Source organism: Pseudopipra pipra, chromosome 5 (genome assembly GCF_036250125.1).
Source record: "Pseudopipra pipra isolate bDixPip1 chromosome 5, bDixPip1.hap1, whole genome shotgun sequence".
NCBI lineage: Eukaryota > Metazoa > Chordata > Aves > Passeriformes > Pipridae > Pseudopipra > Pseudopipra pipra.
This window is the reverse complement of record NC_087553.1, coordinates 68,557,248-68,577,331: the sequence shown is the minus strand read 5'-3', so window position 1 is coordinate 68,577,331 and position 20,084 is coordinate 68,557,248. Positions and strand designations below refer to the sequence as shown.

Here is a 20,084-nt window from a genome sequence, read left to right as displayed (position 1 = left end):
CACATGCAGCTCTATTCCAGCCTCAGCTTGAATGCAGCTCAGACACAAAATAATGATTTTTGAAAGCATCACACAGTCCCCTGAAATGAAAGATGTTCCTCTGAACACAAGCAGTTACCATTAATTTACAAGTGTACTTGTTTTATGTTATATTGTTGTTATTTTCAAAGAAAGTATTTATATATACAGACCAGAGAGAGTAAAGTTGTATTATAAATAGCAAAAAGCTTTATTCTGATGGAGAAGGTGAAAGCATCTAGTTGGAGCTAGCTGGAGCCAGCTTTCCTGGAAATAGAGAACCATGCTTCTCTTCCCTACCATTTTAAGATCATTTTATATTAATTGGTAAACACTGAGCTGTATGCCTTGCTCATTGGAACCTCCATTGTCACTTAACACAGATTAATTAGTGTTAGTGTTATGAACCACGGTAGTTTGAAGGTCAAGTCTCTAAGATCTATTTTCATGAGGTGCAATAATGCTGTCTCAGGAGACACCAGGTATCATAACTTATTGTGCTGTTAAAATCTGTGCAATCAATATGTCTGCAGCTTTAAAATTTTACAATATACTAATAAGATAGACATAAAATCCTACTGGTATCACACTCCCATCAGCATTAATGATCTTAACACTGCAGGTGTTACTGTTCCTAACAAGACACGGTATTTGCTATTTTGTGCTTAGATGCTCCCTCCTCTTGATTCACAGAAACTGAGGAAGCTCTGTTTTAATGATTTGATAATTCTACAGGCAGAGTTACTTTGGGCACAGCTCAGGCCAATTTACTCCATGCTGAACCAGGCAGTGTCTCTCATCTGCTGTGATCTCTGGAGCAAGGTAAAGGCAGGAGTCCTGCAGACCAAGCAAAATCCAGAGTCATCTGTAATGCAAGATATTTACCCGAATAGACAAGTTGCAGTTATATTTGCAGATTGCAGCCTTTGTATGAAACTAATATCTTTATGTTAGGAAAATATATGTTTAAGACCGAAATTCTCCTTCATTGAGCCTTTTCCCTGACCTGGGAGGGAAAAAAAGAAAAAATAATCATTATAAATAGGGGGGAAAAACCCACCTGAGTATTAAAATGCCTAGAAAACAATATCAAAATAAGAGCCAATTCACTTTAGATTAATTAATTATATGGTCAATTTTTTTTTCAGTAAACAGAAGTAGGATCTGTCCACCTAAGCCTGCAGGTGTAATGAGATTCTTTGGTGAACTAAAGGCAGCAAGGTACAGCTTCCCAATGACCTGCTCTCTGGAGTTGCTTTGGGCCACGTCAACACCATGTCCTGGTAGCATTTACCAGGAGTAGGTAAGTCACCATGAGCTGTCATCATGGCTGGCACCCTGAAATGCCACATGGTCCCACTTGCAGCTCTCTCTGCTGGGGCACAGTGGTGCTGGATACCCATGTCCTATAGATGGTCCTTCCATAAGAACGAAACCCTAAAGCCCGAAAATGTCCATCTTTCTTAATTGACCAGATAGAAGCTTGGAATGAGCAAACTCCTGATCTGGATCACTCGATTTCAGTGCATTGAACCCCCGGAAGGTCAATTATTGGCTCTGTACCTTGGTTTCTTTATTTGCAGCACAAAGTGCTCTGAGGTACCCCATTGAGAAGGAGATATTTTCAGACTATGATGCAGCACTGCCAAATGCTGCTGCTGATTATGTCTCATAAGAAGTGGATGGTTGAATGCACATTCTGCATCCTATTGCAGGGGAAATGCAGTACTGAAATACTCCTTATTGCTAAAAGAAAACTCTCACTAGAGAATGCCCATCGAAGTATTAAAAGCTACTTCTGTGGACTTTCCAAAGGCATCTAATCTTTGAATCTCTGGAGGGTGGCAGTTTTAGAAGAGATGCCATTATAGCTGCTAATTGTGGGATGAATTATGCAAGAATTTATTATTGATTCAAGGGGAGCCTGCTCAGGCATGCAATCAAAGCCAAGGCAGAGCAGAGGGGAAAGGATGAGGCTTCTGCAGTTAACTAAACTGATTCACAACCCAAGAAAAATCCAAGGCAAAAGAGGCAGTTTGCAGAGTGCAGGATTTTACACACCAAATCACCTTTTCCACACCCATAACCAACCTCTAGTACTAGATAATCCAGAAGCAGAGTCCACAGCATTGCATGAATCCTCTCCCAAGCAAGAAATACCTCCCCACCACCACCACCAGCAGCCATCCACAGGGTCAAAGGCAGAACCCCTTTGGCTGTGGACCCCCAACCCAACCCAAGCCAGCCCATCCATGTGGGTCTGGGAGCAGCCCAGGGCTGTGTCCAGGTGAGGAGACCCAAGGAGTTGTGATTACAGGCCAGAGCTGCAGAAACGCCTGACACATCTCAAAATAACAACTGGGGCAAGGCCATGTAGCCACAGAAAGCCGTGATTTAGGAGAGAAATTTGTTGGCAGCTTGGCACCACACCAGAGTTTGACAAGGTCTGTTCAAGGAGTACAGAGATTGTTGAAGGAGGATTTTAAGTTGAGAATTCAGAGGGTAGTGAAACTAAAAGCATATTGAGCCCAAACAATGACACAGGGGTGACAGGCACTCATCAATTTATTTTTGAAAGAGAAATAAAGGCTGTTTAAAAAGCCAGGAAGGCCGGAGGTAAGCAAGAGGAAATAAAATGAGCTTGCACAGCAAGCAAATATAAAACAAACCATGCAGAGGCTTAATAGCATGTTTAGCATTTTGAGTAATGGACATAAAATTTGCTTTTCTCAACTTGACCTTTGTTAACAACCTTAGGCACTACAGGGCTCTTATCCTGCAGCATTCCCTTTACTTAACTCATCATGTCTCTGAGTGCTAGGGACCATTTCCTAATGCAATCAGGAAAGAGATCAGTAATGATAATTATATAAATATATATATAATGCCCATATATCTATGCATTCACACGCACATGTGCGCACACAGATGCTCCTTATGACAACTCTCCAGCGGAAACATTACACTGACATTTAGACAGAAAAACATCCAGCAGAGATCTTACACTAAAACCATCCCTGATGCTGCTGCACAGAAAATGGCAAGAGGAGCACAAGAGAGGAAAAGAAAAAAAAATAAAATCAGTAAAGCTAAACAACTAATATCCCACCAGAAGGGTTTATTTTAATTGCAACAGAACACTGGCGTGTTTCTAGAGTCAGCCACGTGGTTTGCTAAATAATCTTCTTTAAAATATTATAAATATGCAGAACTTCGAGAAGTAGGTCAGTGGCTCAACACGTTGTAGCAAATAGCTCGGATAAATACTAGTCATTACCCCGTGGTCTGCAGTCAGTAGGAGATGTGACACACTCTGCAGTTAGTTGAATGGCAATTCACTGCATTAGAGTACCATTCCCCAAGTGATACCACAGCTGAGTACCCGGTCACAGCTAACAACACACCTCTCAGCCAGCAGAGAAATCAAGTTCTCCCTCTCATCATTTAAGTTGTGTCACAATCAGCAAGGGCAAAAGCAGGAGGAAACAGGAGGATGTGGGAATTCAAGACACTGATATAATGAACAAAATGAAAAGCTGCAGCTCAGGATATACCCTGAATGCAAGTGCCAGCTCTGCCGGAAAGGTGACTTCAAAATCCTGCCTTGAGCATGGGTCTAGATGCACTAAAACCCATCGTGGGAGGAATGTCTCCATGCAAGCCCTACACAAGCCCTTTGCAAAGTTCCCTGGGACCTGTAAAAGCCAAGCAGCAGCTCACACAAAATCATCCCATGGATTTGGAGCCCTGAATCCATGCGGTGCAGCTCCCCTTCTCACCCCCCCCTTCCCAAATGGATTTCAGCAAGCACTCACCATCAGCAGGCTCAGAGCAGATTCGGGAGCACGCTGCACAGCCATCTCCTCTCTTCCTACATACAAATCCTCCCCACGACTTGGTCAGCCCTCGGCCCTTCGTCACGGCAAAGCATCCACAGAGTCCACAGCTAACTGCAGGGAGAGAAACCCCAAATCAGGGTCGGAGAGCATTTGCAAGAGGAGGAGAGGATGGATGAGGGGGTGGGGAGGAGAGGAGGGAAGGAAATAACCTTCACAGCCAGGGAAAGAAGCTTAAGCTAGGCCAAATTTTACACTAGAGAGAAGAGGAAAATGAAACAGAGAGACGGCTGGAGAAACAAGATATCGAGAACTGCAGGATATTTAAAGCTCAGGCACACGCCACCACAGAAAGCTGCAGCAGCACAGGACACATATCAAACACCTACATGACAGGTTAGGTCCAAGCCATCCTCCCCCTGCACTCGGACTGTCATTAATTGCTCTTAATTGCCACTCTCCTTCCTCCACCTAAATAAATCCTAGGTAGCACAGAACTGCCGTGCCCCTGACTCTGCATCTTCGTCCCTGCCCTGGTGATGCTAGCGCAGAAACAACGTCAAACATCGCCACGTACCGCTTCCAACAGGGTCAAACCTCTTCTCTCTTCTCGCAAAGCCCTGCTGCGCCTGGTTTGGAGAGCAGACGCCTGCATAACACAGACATGAGCAATAAGCGAGAGCAGCCAGAGCCAGGAAGCACCCGGTGCTCACTTGAGAGCAACAATTACCTCTATCGTATTCGAGAGAGCTGGGTTACCCACTGACCCTTTTCACCTTACTCTCCCCCCCACCCCCCCAAAGAAAGCCTCTTCCTCCTCCTCCCCTCTAAATGGACTCAGCTCCCCATGGAGCTAACACACTTCCCAGAAACATGTAATTACACAGGCTGTTGTGTTAGCGCTCTGATCACGCTGCCTGTACCGCATGGAGACGGCAGCCAGGCAGCCCCCCCTTCCCTCCCTTCGCAAGGAGATGCTGCAGCCTCCCGCCGGGCTCCCGCGGCTCGGGGGGACACAGACGGCTAATTGTGAAAATGTGGCCGGTTAAGACGGAGAGACAAATTAGCCTTGAAAATAAGCCCCTTGTTTAAACGTTGGGTGTAAATGGAAGATGGCTTTTTAAAGCCTTCAAAAATAAACAGAACACCCTGGTAGGAAGGCCAGCACTCTGATGCAGGTGTGCCCTGACAGACCTCTCAGACCCCTGTTTTGTGGGGCTCAGAAGCCTCCTGGATTTCGGTCTATCCACACTCATATCACCCCTCTGAACAAGCAGAAATTTGGCTTCATTTCCTAAAATGTTAGGCTTCATCTAATGACAATATCTGTTCATCTTACAACTCCCACGTGCATGTTCCCTCCCCTCCCCCCATGATTTTGGAAACCAATTAAAAGTTTGAGACAGATTCAAACAGAGTTGAATTCTCTGACACATGTCATTCCTGCAACTTTTATAGAAATTGGCAGCAGGATAGAAAAGAGAATCAAATTACTGTCTCCATGAAGGCAGCAGCAATCCTTCCTTGTGCTCTGGAAGTTACATCTGGCAGGTCAGCTCTGGTATGCACAACATCAGAGCACTTGCTTGTCCAAATTCTCTCGCTCACCTATCATCTTGTTTTAGCAAAGGGGACACAGTGACATGAGAGATTGCAGACATTGCCCTAGCAAGGTCATCCAGGATATCTGTGGCATATCCATACCTCCAAGAGGTCCAAGGGGGATTGCCCTTGTTGAGAGGTGTGTGGCATACAGGAAAACCCCTTTTTTTTCATTTAAATCCACAGACCAGGTAAATGCACTCCCCTCCTCACAAGCTGCAGCACCAAGCCTGAGTGTTGTATGGTGATGACAGGGGTTTCCTTCCTCCCAGCAGGTTCTCCATCAAGAGGTGTGCGAGTGGGAAGCCACTTGTACACAGAGGGGTCGCCTCTCAAGGGATGGTGTAGAAACACTCATGGGCACACAGGAAAGCATTTTCTGAGGTCCTCCCTCCTTGGTTTTGCATTACAGATATCAACATTCAGGGAGAGTCCCTTGTCCTACACCTGGGGGTGGCATTTAGTGCATTGTTTGAGAGACCTGATTTTTTTCACTGCAGTGAGTGTAGCTCCTGTGAATGCACACGTGCCAGCAGTCATACTTGTCTCCACCCTTGGATATAAGTCATCTCCACTGATAGAGAACAGGGTCCCAGCTTTGTTAAATGCATTAAGGTACCTAAACACCAAAGAGCTTTGGGCTTCAGTGATTTTCTTCAACCAGACCAGAGATCTGAGGCAAAGATTCATGGTGCTTTCTAATCACAGGGCCCATCTTGACTGTTTGCAGTGGGTAACCCTTTGCCTCACAGCCATCTGAAGCAATGAACTTCATACAAAATGATCTGTTCCCATCCCTTCAAAGTGATTTGTCTTCATCCCTGAAGATGAGCAGGTTGTTGGCTGTTACAAGGAGCAGAGAAGAAGGCTACTTAAATGTCTCTTGAAAGGGGAAAATATGCATAATACAAGATCAAGGTAAGTTTTAAAATATATCTTAAGGCATCAAATTATAAAATATGTAACTAAATCTATTTCAACAGCACTATGACAAATATCCCAAGGCTATTACATTTTTCCCTACACTAACCCAACCTGAAGTACTGTAAGGAGGGACTTCAGAAACAACACATTCAGCAACTCTTGAGTCTGACAAGCAAGGTTTCTCCTTTGCCAAGTGATTTTAAGGAGCCAGCCTAAGCCTACATTTTTGGACTAGGCTAAAATGAAGAACCTGGAAGTGTGGATTTTTCTTCCATCTTTAGCTCCTGAATTCACTCTGCAGTTGAGCAGGGTAAAATCCATCAAACACCAGGAGCTAGTTATGATTTGTGGTGTCCTTGAGAAAATTCTAGGATTCTCCTGAGCTCTGCAAGTCTCAAAGTAATGATCATCTGTAGGGAGCCATCTGTGTACAAGTATATGATCTATGACTTCAAGGTATATTTGCAAACTTACCTACAGGTTAGCTGTTTTCTACTATTTAGGTGAATAAATTTTGCAGCACAAGAGGAAAAAACTTAGATCATTATTCACTGCAGATTGTCAAGAGATAAGAACAATTTTTAAGAGGAATTTGTTGGATAAATGGCTAAAACTACAGACTTGTGGTTTTGTTTCAAGGTCTAAAATTATTAGCAAAAGAGAAGAATTGATTAGATATCTTGTTTTTTTTTTTCTCCCCCTGCATTTTAAGATAATTAGGTGCTACAATTGGTTAATAGATTAACTGCTTGAAATCACTGAAAGAAAAACTATTATGGCAAACTTCAGATCTTACTTGATCCCAGTAAGAAGACATAAAGCACTGCAGACTGGTGTATATAGAGACAGATCCTCCAAATCCAGTGTTATCACCATTGGTGACAGGGACAATAGAAGCATAAGTATGCCATGCATCTTTAGGGCTGGTGGTTGCTGGGCTTGTAATTTGAGGTTCTGGTAATACCAGGTAGTAAGAAAACCATCTGCATGTTGTTTATTCATGGACATACAGAACCCAATGGGCACCTGTTCTCCTCAACAGGAGGTTGAGGAGAAGTTGTTATTAAAGGTATGAACAAAGGCAATACAGAGCTCAGGGTTAACTGCAAGACTTGATTTCAGTTGGTACTGAGCTTATATTTCTTATTGTTTCCATTTTTTTTTCTTCAATGAGCAAACAGGAGCTCAGGTTTTCAGTGAAAGTAAATTTTCCATGTATTGCTACTATGTATGTTTAACCACTAAAAGTCAAAGTCCTCCCTCCAGTCACCTGTGACATTTGTGAGAGATGAAAATCTTGATATGAATTGTGATTTGCCTTCTTCCATCACAGATGTGGGTTAGAGTGAAATGCTGTCTAGTGACATGACAAGTGCTAGGAGGCCACCTGTTTCAGCAAAGGTGTAGACAAACAAAATTATTTTATCAAAATAAGCTAAAGTCTTTACCTCAATTTACAAGGAGCTAATAAAGCAAGTCCTGTTATTCTTGTGGCAGGAAAATAGTACATTATGGTAGATGATACTACCATAAGAAATGACACGACCTGAATCATACCCATTTACAAGACAATCACACATCCAAGAAACCAATGAATAGCCCAACAAGCATCTTTGAACCTTGAGATATGTGAAAGTTCATGCCATGCCTGTAAATATTTAACCTGAAATTTAAAAGACAAAGAGCTCTCAGAGGTGTGAAAAGAATATATGATGTGAAAGTATGAAAAGCTTCTGAGTTTATTGAATTTCCTTTAGCCACTTGCGTGTTCCTCATGCATCTCTATTGTTTGCTGAATGTTCAATGATTATTTTCAAGTATGTGTTAGTCCCAGAAACTGAATTTGCATTATGAATGGCCATGGCAGAAGTGCTTCTGCTTTAATCCACAAAGGAGGAACCACTTCATACAACAAACTGCAACAGGGAACACAGATGGGAAGTCTAAGATGCTTAACCAAGGTATAGGGAAGTACACAAAATAAATATTCACATAATTCAAACACACAAATTTGAGGACCTACATTTTGCTTGTAGCTTATCCCCAAAGAAGATAAAAGCCTGATGCCAACAAGTAAATTATTCATTGTGAACTATTCACTCAGCTTTAAAAAAGATCTGGAAGGAACTTACTGAGTTTGCTTTTCTTCTTACCTTCCTATGCTCCTGTCTATCAACCCAATTGGTCTAAAAGTCATTCTTGTCATTCCCCGCAAACAGATCCCAGCAGGGTTAGAACTGTTCCTTGAAAACTCTCTTAGAAGCTTTTGATAATTATAAATGCAGTGATAAGGATAATTCTGCAAGCTGCCAAAGAAATACTATGTAGGAAGAGAAATGTCATTCCTGGAGCCGTCAGACTGCCAAATGAAGCCACCACATGTAGATATATGAGGGGAAGGGTCTCAGGTCAGCCTCTTCCTCCACTTCCTTCACTCTGGAGGGTGAAGTTAGTGAAGGATTCCCTTCCAAGTGCTAGAGAAATTATTGTCTTTCCTTCCTCAATGAGAAGGTATTACAGAAAATATTTCTAGAAATCTATCCAGGTTGGGTGGACACCTAGAATATGACATAGGCTGAGAGAAGGATTGATTTCAAACTCATCTCTAATTTGCTGATTGGCATATTTCCCTTGCCTTGCTTTTTTTGGCAGCTGTTCACTAAGAAAGTAGTGCTGTTCATGAGTGATATAAACCAGAGGCTCTGGCTCCATCTGAGTGTTGAAAGCTTCCCTGATTGAACCTCTCTGAATCATTTGTCTGTAGATCTGTGCAAGCAACCCACAGGCTGCTCATTCATTGCTAAGCAGTCTCACTCCCCAGATGACTTATGTCTGAACACTAATTAGGTTTGACAGACACTGTTTTGGAATAAGAAGAGTCCTAGAAATATCATCTGTTGTAAGGACAAGGGCAAGATACAACAGAACTATCCTGATATACCTCTGTAGCTAGAGACAGAAATATTTCTTGGACCCTCTGAAGACACTTCCTTGTGATGGTGATTATCACTGGAGTACAAAGATCCTTCCAAAAATTTCCACACTTCTTCCACAAGTGTGAGGGTGAGACCTGGCAAAACAAGAAGACTGGTCCAGAGTCCTCTAGCAGACAGCTGCCTGGGCTGGGAAAAGAACCAAAGCTTCCTGTGGCCTCTGTGCCAATCACAAGGCAATGTCCAGCCTTAGACCACTTTCAAGACACCTCAGCAGGCCAGAAAAAATTCTTCTGTGTAAGTATGAGAACTGAAGTGTCCAGAGAGAGTTATGCCAGTAGTAAGAATTCTGGTTTACAGCAGCATACCATACTCACATACAAGAAATATGAGTGGGAAGCAGGGTGGCTTCCCATCAGCAGCAGCGGACGTACTCTGACCTATGAGCAGACCTACTGTCCTTGCACAAGGCTGGGTAAAATTGCATCTCTCAGTTTTGAGATGAGGTTGGTCTGCCGCCTTCTGCCTTTCAACATGAGAAAGATGCCTGTCTTCCAGGTCCCCCTTCAGCCTGTGCAAGATATCTGGGAGACAAAGCATCTCCTGCTGGTCACTGGGAGCTGACATGCAGTTGCCCCTCCTGCATCTCCCATCCATCAGCACCAGTTTTCTGTTCTGAGCTCAGCAGGAGCTGGGCAGCCTTGGCCATGAGCTATTGCTGTCCTAAATGGGGCAGGTTCAATCAGACATGCCATCTCCCATCACCCATGAACAGCTGTTCCAGCCCACAGCTGGGTTGTCTTCTGTAATGTTTGGCACTCATACAGAATTTTGTCTGAGCTCCCATTCCCCTATATACCCTCACTCAGTTATCACACCCCACACCAAGCAAGCCAGAAAAGGAGTCCAGTTCTCAGCAAAACTCTGAACTTCCTCTACTTCATGAAACAGCCTGTGGCATTTAAACCTCTTGCAAGAAAAGATGTAGATTAAAGGAAAAACCTGACATAAAAGTATTCTGAAAGCTGATCTCTAATGTTCTTCCAGCTTATGTTCTATTTAATTTAGCATGTGAGAACTTAACACTAATGGTGTACTGGGACAACCCTAATTTAAAAAACCCTGAAGGTTAATAACTAGAAAATAAACATGTCATAACTCAGAGTATGACTTAATAGTGGCATAGTAATTAACATTCAATAACCATCTTACTCAATTTGAAAGCCCTGGGTTTCATATTATGATTGTTTAATATTAATTGACATTTATACGATTATGGCCTCAGTGGACTCAGATATCACGAGTCCAGCTGAACACAGAGTCCCAGTACAGGCCGTGGAGTCTGCAAGTGTGCATCACTTCTGCAGTTATATTTGTTTTCTGGAAATGCATTCCCCAGTGCTGTGGCATGATCTGTCGAGCTCTATTTGTGCTACTTGACCTAATTTGCACCTGAGTAATTGAATTCAGTGAAATTAAGCAGTACTTTTCAACCAATTCAATTTTTTGTTGCTGGGGTGGGGTTTTTGTTTGTTTGTTTTTAGTTATAGTATTCACTTAAAAGAAGCCTGGGGAGAGTGATCTCTCATCCACAAAGCTAGTTCCTCTTCTGCAGTCAAGCTTTGCATAGTTGTGTTTGGTTTTGTTTTACTGCGCATTTTTAATTTCCAATCTGCAATTATGGATAACTAGTACTTAATCTTTGTGCTGACACTATATTTCAAGGAAGTAGCTCTAGCTCCTAGATGCCTTTGACATAACCAAACTTCTTCTGAGCTTTTGGTTTGCCTTCTATGGATTTTCCAGCAGTCTGCTGAGCAAAAAACTGTCTCTTTCCATTAGAAACCCTTTGCTACCCAGATCAGCTAGAATTTATCTTCCCCGAACAGCACTAACCAACACCATGTACATTATTTCAGATGAGACCTGACACCTTCGCTACACTGTGCCTCATATTTCTACATATCATGCAATTTTCTTTTCCTCTGGGAAAGACTTGAGCATTCAAATCCTTTTCTTCTCAGTGCACCTCATTATGCACTCACTCACCTCTCAAATACATTTTCAGGCTAATGCATTGCACCCATCTTTAGGACCATCCCATTAAAAAATCAAAACACAAAGAGAGATGAGTACTTATGTACAAAACTATATGTAAGAAGCTGGGGATTATGGAGGGTCTGGAACTTCCAGTCTTTGCCTCATGCACTGTCCTTGGGTCTGAAAGGTATATTCGACCTTTGGAAACTCCTTTAACAAAATCCTCAATACACCAAGTTGACCAGTTTCAGTGCCTGGGAAGTCAGGGTTTGAAGGCTCTACACTTTGAACACAAACCCCATGGGTTGCCTATATCCTCAGAGACAGTCTGTAATGCAACCAGGAGCTGGGTGTTCCTTTCTTCAATCCCACCCATATCTCCCCAAGAAACTCCTTTAGTCTCCTCACAGAGCTTCTGCCTTTCAGTCTCAGAACAGCTTCTCCACAGAATGGACTTCATTCAGATTTTGTTTGGCTGGATGTTAAGTAAAGTGACTTCTGCTACATAATGCTTTAGGGCAGAAAGTCAGTCAAGTTAAATCAAATAATATGTACCTGAATGCAAGTGTCACTGAGAGCAGTCTATTTTCAGCTTCTGTCCTTAGACCAGGAGTCACCTAACATAGTAAAAACAATTTATGACTAATATGTCTAGCCAAAGATAACCCATTAGAGCTTCCTCACCAGTCAATGGACTAATACATGCAGCTCCAGAGAGTAGGTTACACACCCCATTAATCTTCAAATGGAACGACTGGTCTCTGGAGAGCCTGAACTCTCTGGATACTACAGAATCCTAAAGGACTATTTTAACATTGTCAGCAATTCTCAGCTTGAGCATCAGCACTGGGAGCTGCCCTCAACTTCCAGTGTTGCTGGTTGCACATGCTGTGAACATCCCAGATCCGGCCTTGCAGCCTGAGCCAGGAAGCAGCACTGCAAGTGCTGGGTGTGCCTTGGGAGGTGCATGCAAACCACAGACTCAGGTCCTGGGGGCTCTGACTGCTCAGGATGCTTCCATTTGTTTACCATTTCCTTCTGCCACAACTTAAGGCAAACCCAGAAAGAGACAAAAGTGATTCTTGGGAAGGTTTCTGTAGAAAAACAAGACCATACCAAGAACTGTAGCAAGGATGGGATACGCAAAGAGGTAGGTCATCCCTGTTGTGTTGAGGAGTTAAAGTAGCACAGGCTAAAAATAGAACATCTGCTCTTGATCTCCCTGTCAAAATTATTTGTTTGTACCACAGTTGCATTTTGGATATTCATCAGAGACTTAGCTGACCCTGTGGTATTAGGTGTTGTACATATACCTTACTAGACCAGAGATGTTACTATCTTTTTACCACTCACACTTCAGGTCGGATCATGAGTGCCCTTCACTTCAGAGCAAAGTGTGGGCTTAAAGAAAAGGAAAGCAATGAATACTTTCAAAACCTATTCACCTGACTTCCAGCACAGTACTGGAACCTCTCAAAGCACCGCGGCTGTTTCGGCAGCGCTGAGGCATGGCCTAAGTAAGATGCATTGCTCACATTGTGGAGTTGACAATCCACAGTGAGATGGAGGGACTAACAATGGTTTTAGAAGGGAAAAAAAATTGCACTCACAGCAGTAAGATGCAAAGGCTTTCTGCATTTGGAATATTTACAGCAATCCGTATATTGGTGCTTGCCAGAGCAAGTTACCGAAGCGTTAAGGGTTTATCATTCAGCTGCTGTTTCATAATGTAGTCTGGGTAACAGTGTCATATTTAACAGAAGTCAATTTTAAAATAAAAAGGAAAATTAGTTTTATTCATTTATGAATTACTGCTACAAGTAACTAATTTATAGGACCAGTAATAAAAGCAGAAGTGTGTTCACTAGGTAACATCTACAGTTCCAGAGGAGTACGGCCATTAACAAACAGAAGTGAGTGCAGAATTTTAAGTACCCTTCCTTAGCCCAGAAATATGTTCTGTGAAAACCTCACATAAGGGAGTGAGCAATTCAGCTCAGCCCATTAATTGCCTTAAATATCATGGCTGGTAATCTGCAAATTAGATTATAAAACTTCATTGCATATAAACAAATGCCAGGATAGATTGCCTCTGCTTTCTCGGCAATTAGTTTGCAGAATAGTTACTGTATTTTATGTTTAACAGTATTAAAGAGCCAACAGTGATTTCACAGTAAAGCAGTTTCATAATGAATATTGTCTTTATGAATCCTAAATCCAGTCGTTTACGGTTGCCCGTCTAACTCAGTTTTGAGAGATACTTCTGCTCTTTATCTAATCAGGTTCTCCCTACAAAGCTCTGGGTACTTTCTTTTTCTTCCCTTCCCCCCGCCCTGCCCTGCTCCCCCCCGCCCCAGCAACATAAACTGGTGAGATATTGAGAAGTTACCACATCAGCCAGGGATTTCTGGACATCTGGTGTCTCTGACGAATGATGTAGATAGATAAGGCTCTGTCTGGGATGTTCTACACCTAGAAATCAGAGGTGACCCTAGAGCACATTATGCATAGTAGCTTTCACATTCTGGGGAGAGCTAAACGTTTGTAAATCCTCTTCTAGACCACAGCAATTAACAAGTCCCCAGAGTGACCACCCCTTCAGATCTGCTGTGGGTGTGAAGGCAGTGACATAGGTCTCTGTACAGACCTGTTCCTCACCACTTCTCCTCTGTTGGTCATGAGTGTGGCACCTCACACATGAACACATAAAGAAATTAATCTCTTTTTTAGGAGACCAAGTTAAACAGATCCATTTTAAACCATTGGAGAAACTGTTACTTATGTAACCAGTGTACCAGTGCGCAATTGGGAAGGTCACTTCCCAGCCCTCCTGCAGTTGTAGTTTATTGCCAGAGAAACACTGAATGTTGGGCTTTGCCATTAAAGCAGTTTATCAAACTTCTCTTTCTCACCATCTCTCAACCATCAGTTACTGGCCCCTATCTCAGGCACAGGCCAGAGAAGTGACAGTTCTTAAATGTTAGTGTAGCATGGGAAGGACACTGGAGGGCTTGACACCTCAAATCACATCAGCACAAGGAATGACAGGATGTGTTTAAGCTCCCTTCAGGAACCTGGGACTGCCAAATGGAGGGCCAGCATGTTCCACGGTGCTGAGCAGCGTGGAAAGCTTTTCCATCTCCTCATATTCAGAGATGTTGGCATCCAACCGAGCTGATGTGGTATCAGAGGAGTCTGCAACCCAAAAGCCCCTTCTGGGCTCAGGCACCCCAACGGATCTTTTGGAACCCTGGAACACTGCTCTTTTCAGTGCAGGAAGGTACAGATGAAAGATACTCAAAAGCATTGCCTCAGTCAAACACCAAGAGGCTGAAACACCCCAAACAGTGTGTTACACCATGGACTGGTGCCCACAGTGGACCACTGAAGTTCCAACTCTTGTGATTCTGCAGCAACCCACCTTCGTTGTCTGCAGGACTTTTTGGCAGTGCTTAGCCACCCACAGTTACCTCACCCTGCCTTGCAGAGCATGGATGCATCATCTTGCAGATGGAATTCCAGGGGACTCTTCCAGATTTCAACATCTGCAGAACAGCACTGAGTTTATCTCCAGTCTTCCTCACTCCAGAAAAGGAGCTCAAACCAAACAACTTGTCTCCAAGGTCCCACAGAGGCTTTTCTTTAGAAGACATCTTCTTGTACATTATTGCAGTGTGCTCTGGGTGGGATCTCCCACTGAGTTTCAATAAAACATTTAACAGCGTCAACAGGGTGGAGATGGGAGAGCTGCACTTCACCCTCCTAAAGCAAAATCTTGAGGGACACTGATGGCCCGCTTGGCTCCACATGCACATATAACCCTGATGCTTTATAGTGTAATTCTGTTGCATTTTCTTTCCCTTAATTTTTCAAATTCAAATGAACATGGAGTTCTCCCCCCCCAACTCAGACACAGTTGTTTCAGTACTGTCAGCCTTGCACCAGCAGTTTAAACATGTCATTTCAGTTACACAGACAGCTGAAAAAACACACTTCGTTCCTTCCAAAGCAAATACATGTGAAATAATATTTTACTCTGCATTTCAAGCTACACTGGGTGTCTAAATTAGAGTCTGCTGAGCTCAATGGATTTTCCTACTGAAATTAAGGAGGATTTAGATCAACTTCTCACTGAGAAAATATATTTCAGCTCTTCTACGTGCACACAAATAGCCGGTAGCTCAGAGATGTGCATTTTGCTTTGAGTGCCTTCCCTTGGATAAGCAAATGCCTGTTAATTTCCGCAAGATGTTGCTGCTTGAAGTACATGCTTGAGTTGAGGGCAATGTTATCTCTGTGACATTGCACAGTCCCAGTGCTACAATGTCTAAGTGCTCAGATATGCAAAGGCCGTGCTGAGATGCAATATTCAGACCATGAATTTTGCACCATTACCACAACTTGACAGCTCTCATTTCCCCAGTGTCCTCAGCACAATGTGGAGTGGCACAGGTAGAAGTGTGGAGGAACAGTGTCTTTGGAGTGGTTGTTAGCAAAACACAGAGTCAAAGCTTAAAAAATGTGGTGTTAGCTTGGGTCTGTGTCATCAGGGAACAACACTCCATTTGCATGAGTAATACATGGGATTTTTAGAAGAGAATAGGAATATTTGTCATTGCATTTCCTTGAAATCCTGAGAAGTGGTTCTTCAACACAGTCTCTCCGAGGATCTCTGCCATGGCTCAGGACTCCCGGATGGACTCCATGCTCAGAAATGCGAGTACTCTCCCTTCTCAGTGGAGGTCTACACCACTGTTCTTGTGTTCCACGTGTCCCTGAGGGCTCCACTCCCATCATGGTCCACGTGATACATGAGATCATCAGGGCACATCCAGGGTCGTGGTCAACAGCCCAATCCACCCAAAATCCTCCTGAGCAGAGCTCCTCTCCAGCCCCTCAGGGTAGATGCATCCTGATTACCCTCCTTGGGTTCAGTGACAGAGTCACTCTCTTGGCCAGTATTGCTTTATAATCTGAGCAGACAGTGCCCAAGTCATGGGTGGTTATATTTGGGCTTCCCCTGTTTGAGCTCTTTATAGCTCCATGCAGGAGCCACCTTAGAGACAAGACATCCCATTGAGGTATAACAGACAGCTTCCCGTATCCTGGTTAAAAATCAAGCAAATAAACAAACAAAACCCACACCAAGCTCAGTTGGGCCAACTATATTTTCCTTGGCCAGGAGTTTGACAAATTGGATGTCCTTGGGAAGGAAATGCCAAGCCCAGCATCTGGAAATTAGGAATCAAGCAGATGAATATCATCCATGAAACCTACATCTCCCCTCTCCTGGCCAGGGAAATGCAACCCATTCGAATTCTTCCTTCAGGATATTAGATTTGCCATTCACAACATAATGTTGTGAATTTATACCAAAACAAAGCTGTTTCCAAGGCCAATGAGATGATAGACACCTCACTAGTATCTCTGATAACGACTCTTCCTTCTTTCCCAGAAACCTCTCTCCACATCCCCTTTAAATGAAAGAGTATTCATTTAAAACCTTCAAAGGATTTTATAATCTGTGGGTCAGTCTCACCTGGGAGACACCTGAACAAGAACAAGTGCAGCTGTGTCCAAACACCACCAAGGCATCAGACATCTCCTGGGAGTGAGAAATAGCTGGGGAGATGCTTTTTCCCTTGGAACTTGAGACAGTGCTAAAGCACTTTCCTATAGGATGTGCAAACGCCAGACAGGGTCCGTGTACATGGATGGGTGCAGGAAGTCTCGTCCTCTGGGATGACAACACATAGAGTAACCCCAACCTCCTGGGTGCAACATCCACCTATTTGTTAATAGATGGCCTTGTCTTTCCTTGAGGGGCAGTATTTGAACAGATAACAACACACAGAGGTGAAATAGCCCCTTTTCCTCCTTGCACAGAGTTTAGCAAGAGACAGGTACGTAAATGAAGAGAGGAAGGAATTTCTCTGCTTTGCATCATCAAACAAATGGTACCAAATAGGGATGTTACTTCAAGCTAAGAAAAAGCGAATTCCCACGTACCCTGGTGGAATCTTCATCACTCAGAGACCGCTGAAATCAGTGTCCTCCAAAACCTCATCTAACCTTTTGTCATTAAGGATGGCATTGAGTCTGTGTCCCACGTCTCCTTCTCCACCATGATGAAAGCACTTCAATAACTGAATGCATTTAGTCACTGAACATTTTTTTTTGATGCAAGGAAACTCCTGTATCCTTGCTAGTGAGAAAGTCTTAAAGAGAAAACAAGGGAGAAGTCGGAAAGTGTTTAGATGTGTTCCAATGAAAGCATTGAGGAATGTGGCCATGTCAACAAAAGACACCAAAAATCCCACAGAACCAGACAGACTAGAGCTGCTCACAAACTGCAGTCACATTTGGCACACAGTGTCCAGAGGAAAATCAGTTGGAAGAAAATAAAATGGGAACAAAATATTTTATTTCAGTAAATGTTATACTTTATAATGAGGTTTAATGTAGAGATGTAGTTAAAGTTATACCCCCATAATATAAAAAAATTAATTAAAATGAAAAAAATTACTTTTGTGTTGACATAAAATATTCTTTCTAATTCTGAATTTAATTAACTAGAAAAATCAAAAAAGTCAGTTATATGCTAAGCCTTGTGAGTGACACACACAGAAACAGGTGATTGAACTTCAGCTTCTCAGATTTACTATTTCATCCTCCCTTTCTTCAGAGACAAAGACCGCTGGCTGTTTTCATTAGCATACAGTTAAACACACTAATTCTACTAATGCAAATCTTTCCAAGTGTTTTTTGTTATTTAAGGAGGTCTGCTTAGAAGTATGTGACCTTTTACAGTGCTGGATCTAAGCAAAATGAAAACAATCTTTTTTACAGTCATTCAGAATGGGTCCTTGTGAATTAGATAATGACAATTTCCTTTAAAATGTCAGGTTAACTTACGATCAATTTAGTGCTCCCAGTCTGCATTATGACTCAAGTGTTCTTAGGAAAGTTCTTATCCAGACAACATATTTAATGCTATGTTTACTGCACATGGCATACATAAAAGTGTATATAGCTCAGATTAGGTAGTGGTGTTTGTTAAACAAAAATGTGATGTATTTGTTTTATGTTCTGGGAATACATCTAGGAAGCAATTTGTAGCCTCAATATTACCAATGGCTGAGTGATTGCTGCGTGAGTGTAAGTGCTGTGTGCCTTTTCACAAATAATGAGCCAGAATGTCTTCATTGCTTTGCTAATTAATACAAAGTTTAGTTTAGGGCATGTATTTCCTCAGCACAGGAGTGCTCGAGTTTCCCTTACTGAGTTGTAAAGACAGGAATATAATTTCTACAGCATTTCTAGGATACTCTGTGGAAATCAACAGCTTAGATAAAATTTTCTGTTTTGTTTTATCAGAGACTGTAAAATGCTAAAAGTGAAATGGAGGGTCATGTCATTGCTGTTGCTACTAGAGCCATTTAATAAGGCCAACAAAAAACCCCACAAGAACAAACGAAAGCCAAAAAATCAGAAAGGAAAAGACAAAGAAAAATCAGATAGGAATAGATAAAGGAAAATTTGACAGCACTTTTTCAAAAGAGTGAAAAAAAGCCATTGAAAGAACAAGGGGTGAAGAAAGATTTTAGAAAAAAAAAAATAGATTTTGGCCGTTGTTTCATCCAGAAGCTCCCTTTGAAATCAGAAGCACCAGTAAGTCACTCTGAGCTCAGCTGACACTAGTCAGCATGGTTTGAAGGAATTATAACAATGTATGTGTTTGTGTGTGCCAGAGATGTAAGAGTGACATGAAGAAAAATAAAATGAACTCTAGGAGATCAATAAAATGTAACCCTTTGACCCTGTAGACGATCACTGTCCATTTTTCAGTTGGGTGATAAGATCAGTAGAGTATAAGGTTTTAATCTGGCCATTACTGCTGTCTTGCATCTGTGAACTTGTGCATTCATTTACCACACAGATCTATTTTTAAAGGTAGATATAGTGACTCTAAAGAAGAAACCAAATTCCCAATTGGTATTAAAACTGGCTTCAGTAAGATTAACATTTGTACTCAAACTGTTACAGTTCTCAAAGCTTATCTCAGGAAAAGAGAGGGCTCTGTCTTTTCTGCTACAGAAAAAAAAAAAAAGGGAAGATAACAAGGAACGGAGCAGATGGAGTAAATTTTGAGAGCTGTGTGTAGGAGTCAAACATTCAGATCCCATTAACTAATATTGGAGTTGGAAGATCAGACTCCTACTCACCAGGCTTCAAAAACAGCAGGTTCACATTTCTCCAGTTTCACTTGTTTCTTACGTGTCCCTGACGCCATCCTGGCTCCTCTCTACCAGGGTGACATTTACACAACAGCACAGGGACAAATGTGTTTTACGCTTGGGACAGGACTCCTCAACCAGCAAACAGAAATGGAAATATGTGAAGAATAGGTCTGAGTTTATGTATAGACCACATGTGCTTATGAATGTGGTACGAAGAAGGACAAAAAAGGTGCAATGTCTTCGTCCCACAACCAGAAACAGCCATACATCATCAGGATTTTGGTAAAGACACTCCTTTGGAACACACGAAGGCTGAAAAGCAGGTAGATGCAGTTGGTATAGGTGTTCAGTGATGTTCCAAGGTCTCTTAAATAATGTCTGGCTGTATATATCTCAACCTTGCAACCCCTTAACCATGAGAAATGCACTATTCAGGTCCATGCAATGCCCTCTGTCAGTAAATGTGTCTCGTACCAACCTCCTGTACAGGA

The 20,084-nt window shown here is 42.5% G+C and overlaps 1 protein-coding gene across 3 annotated transcripts in view; it reads right to left on the bottom strand.

Moving 5' to 3' along the window:
- FRMD4A (FERM domain containing 4A) overlaps positions 1 to 4,537 on the bottom strand; it is a 366,759-nt gene extending 362,222 nt beyond the window's left edge. The window contains exons 1-2 of one of the 3 annotated variants that reach the window (XM_064656471.1): positions 4,432 to 4,537; positions 3,834 to 3,968 (exon numbers count right to left, since the gene is read on the bottom strand). In XM_064656471.1, coding sequence (XP_064512541.1) covers positions 3,834 to 3,878 — 45 coding nt within the window. In that variant the 5' untranslated portion in view covers positions 3,879 to 3,968; positions 4,432 to 4,537. Of the gene's footprint in view, positions 1 to 3,833; positions 3,969 to 4,066; positions 4,128 to 4,243; positions 4,372 to 4,431 lie in introns of those variants that run through there. The other 2 variants (XM_064656470.1, XM_064656472.1) reach the window with 2 other exon arrangements.
- Positions 4,538 to 20,084: the final 15,547 nt, after the last annotated feature.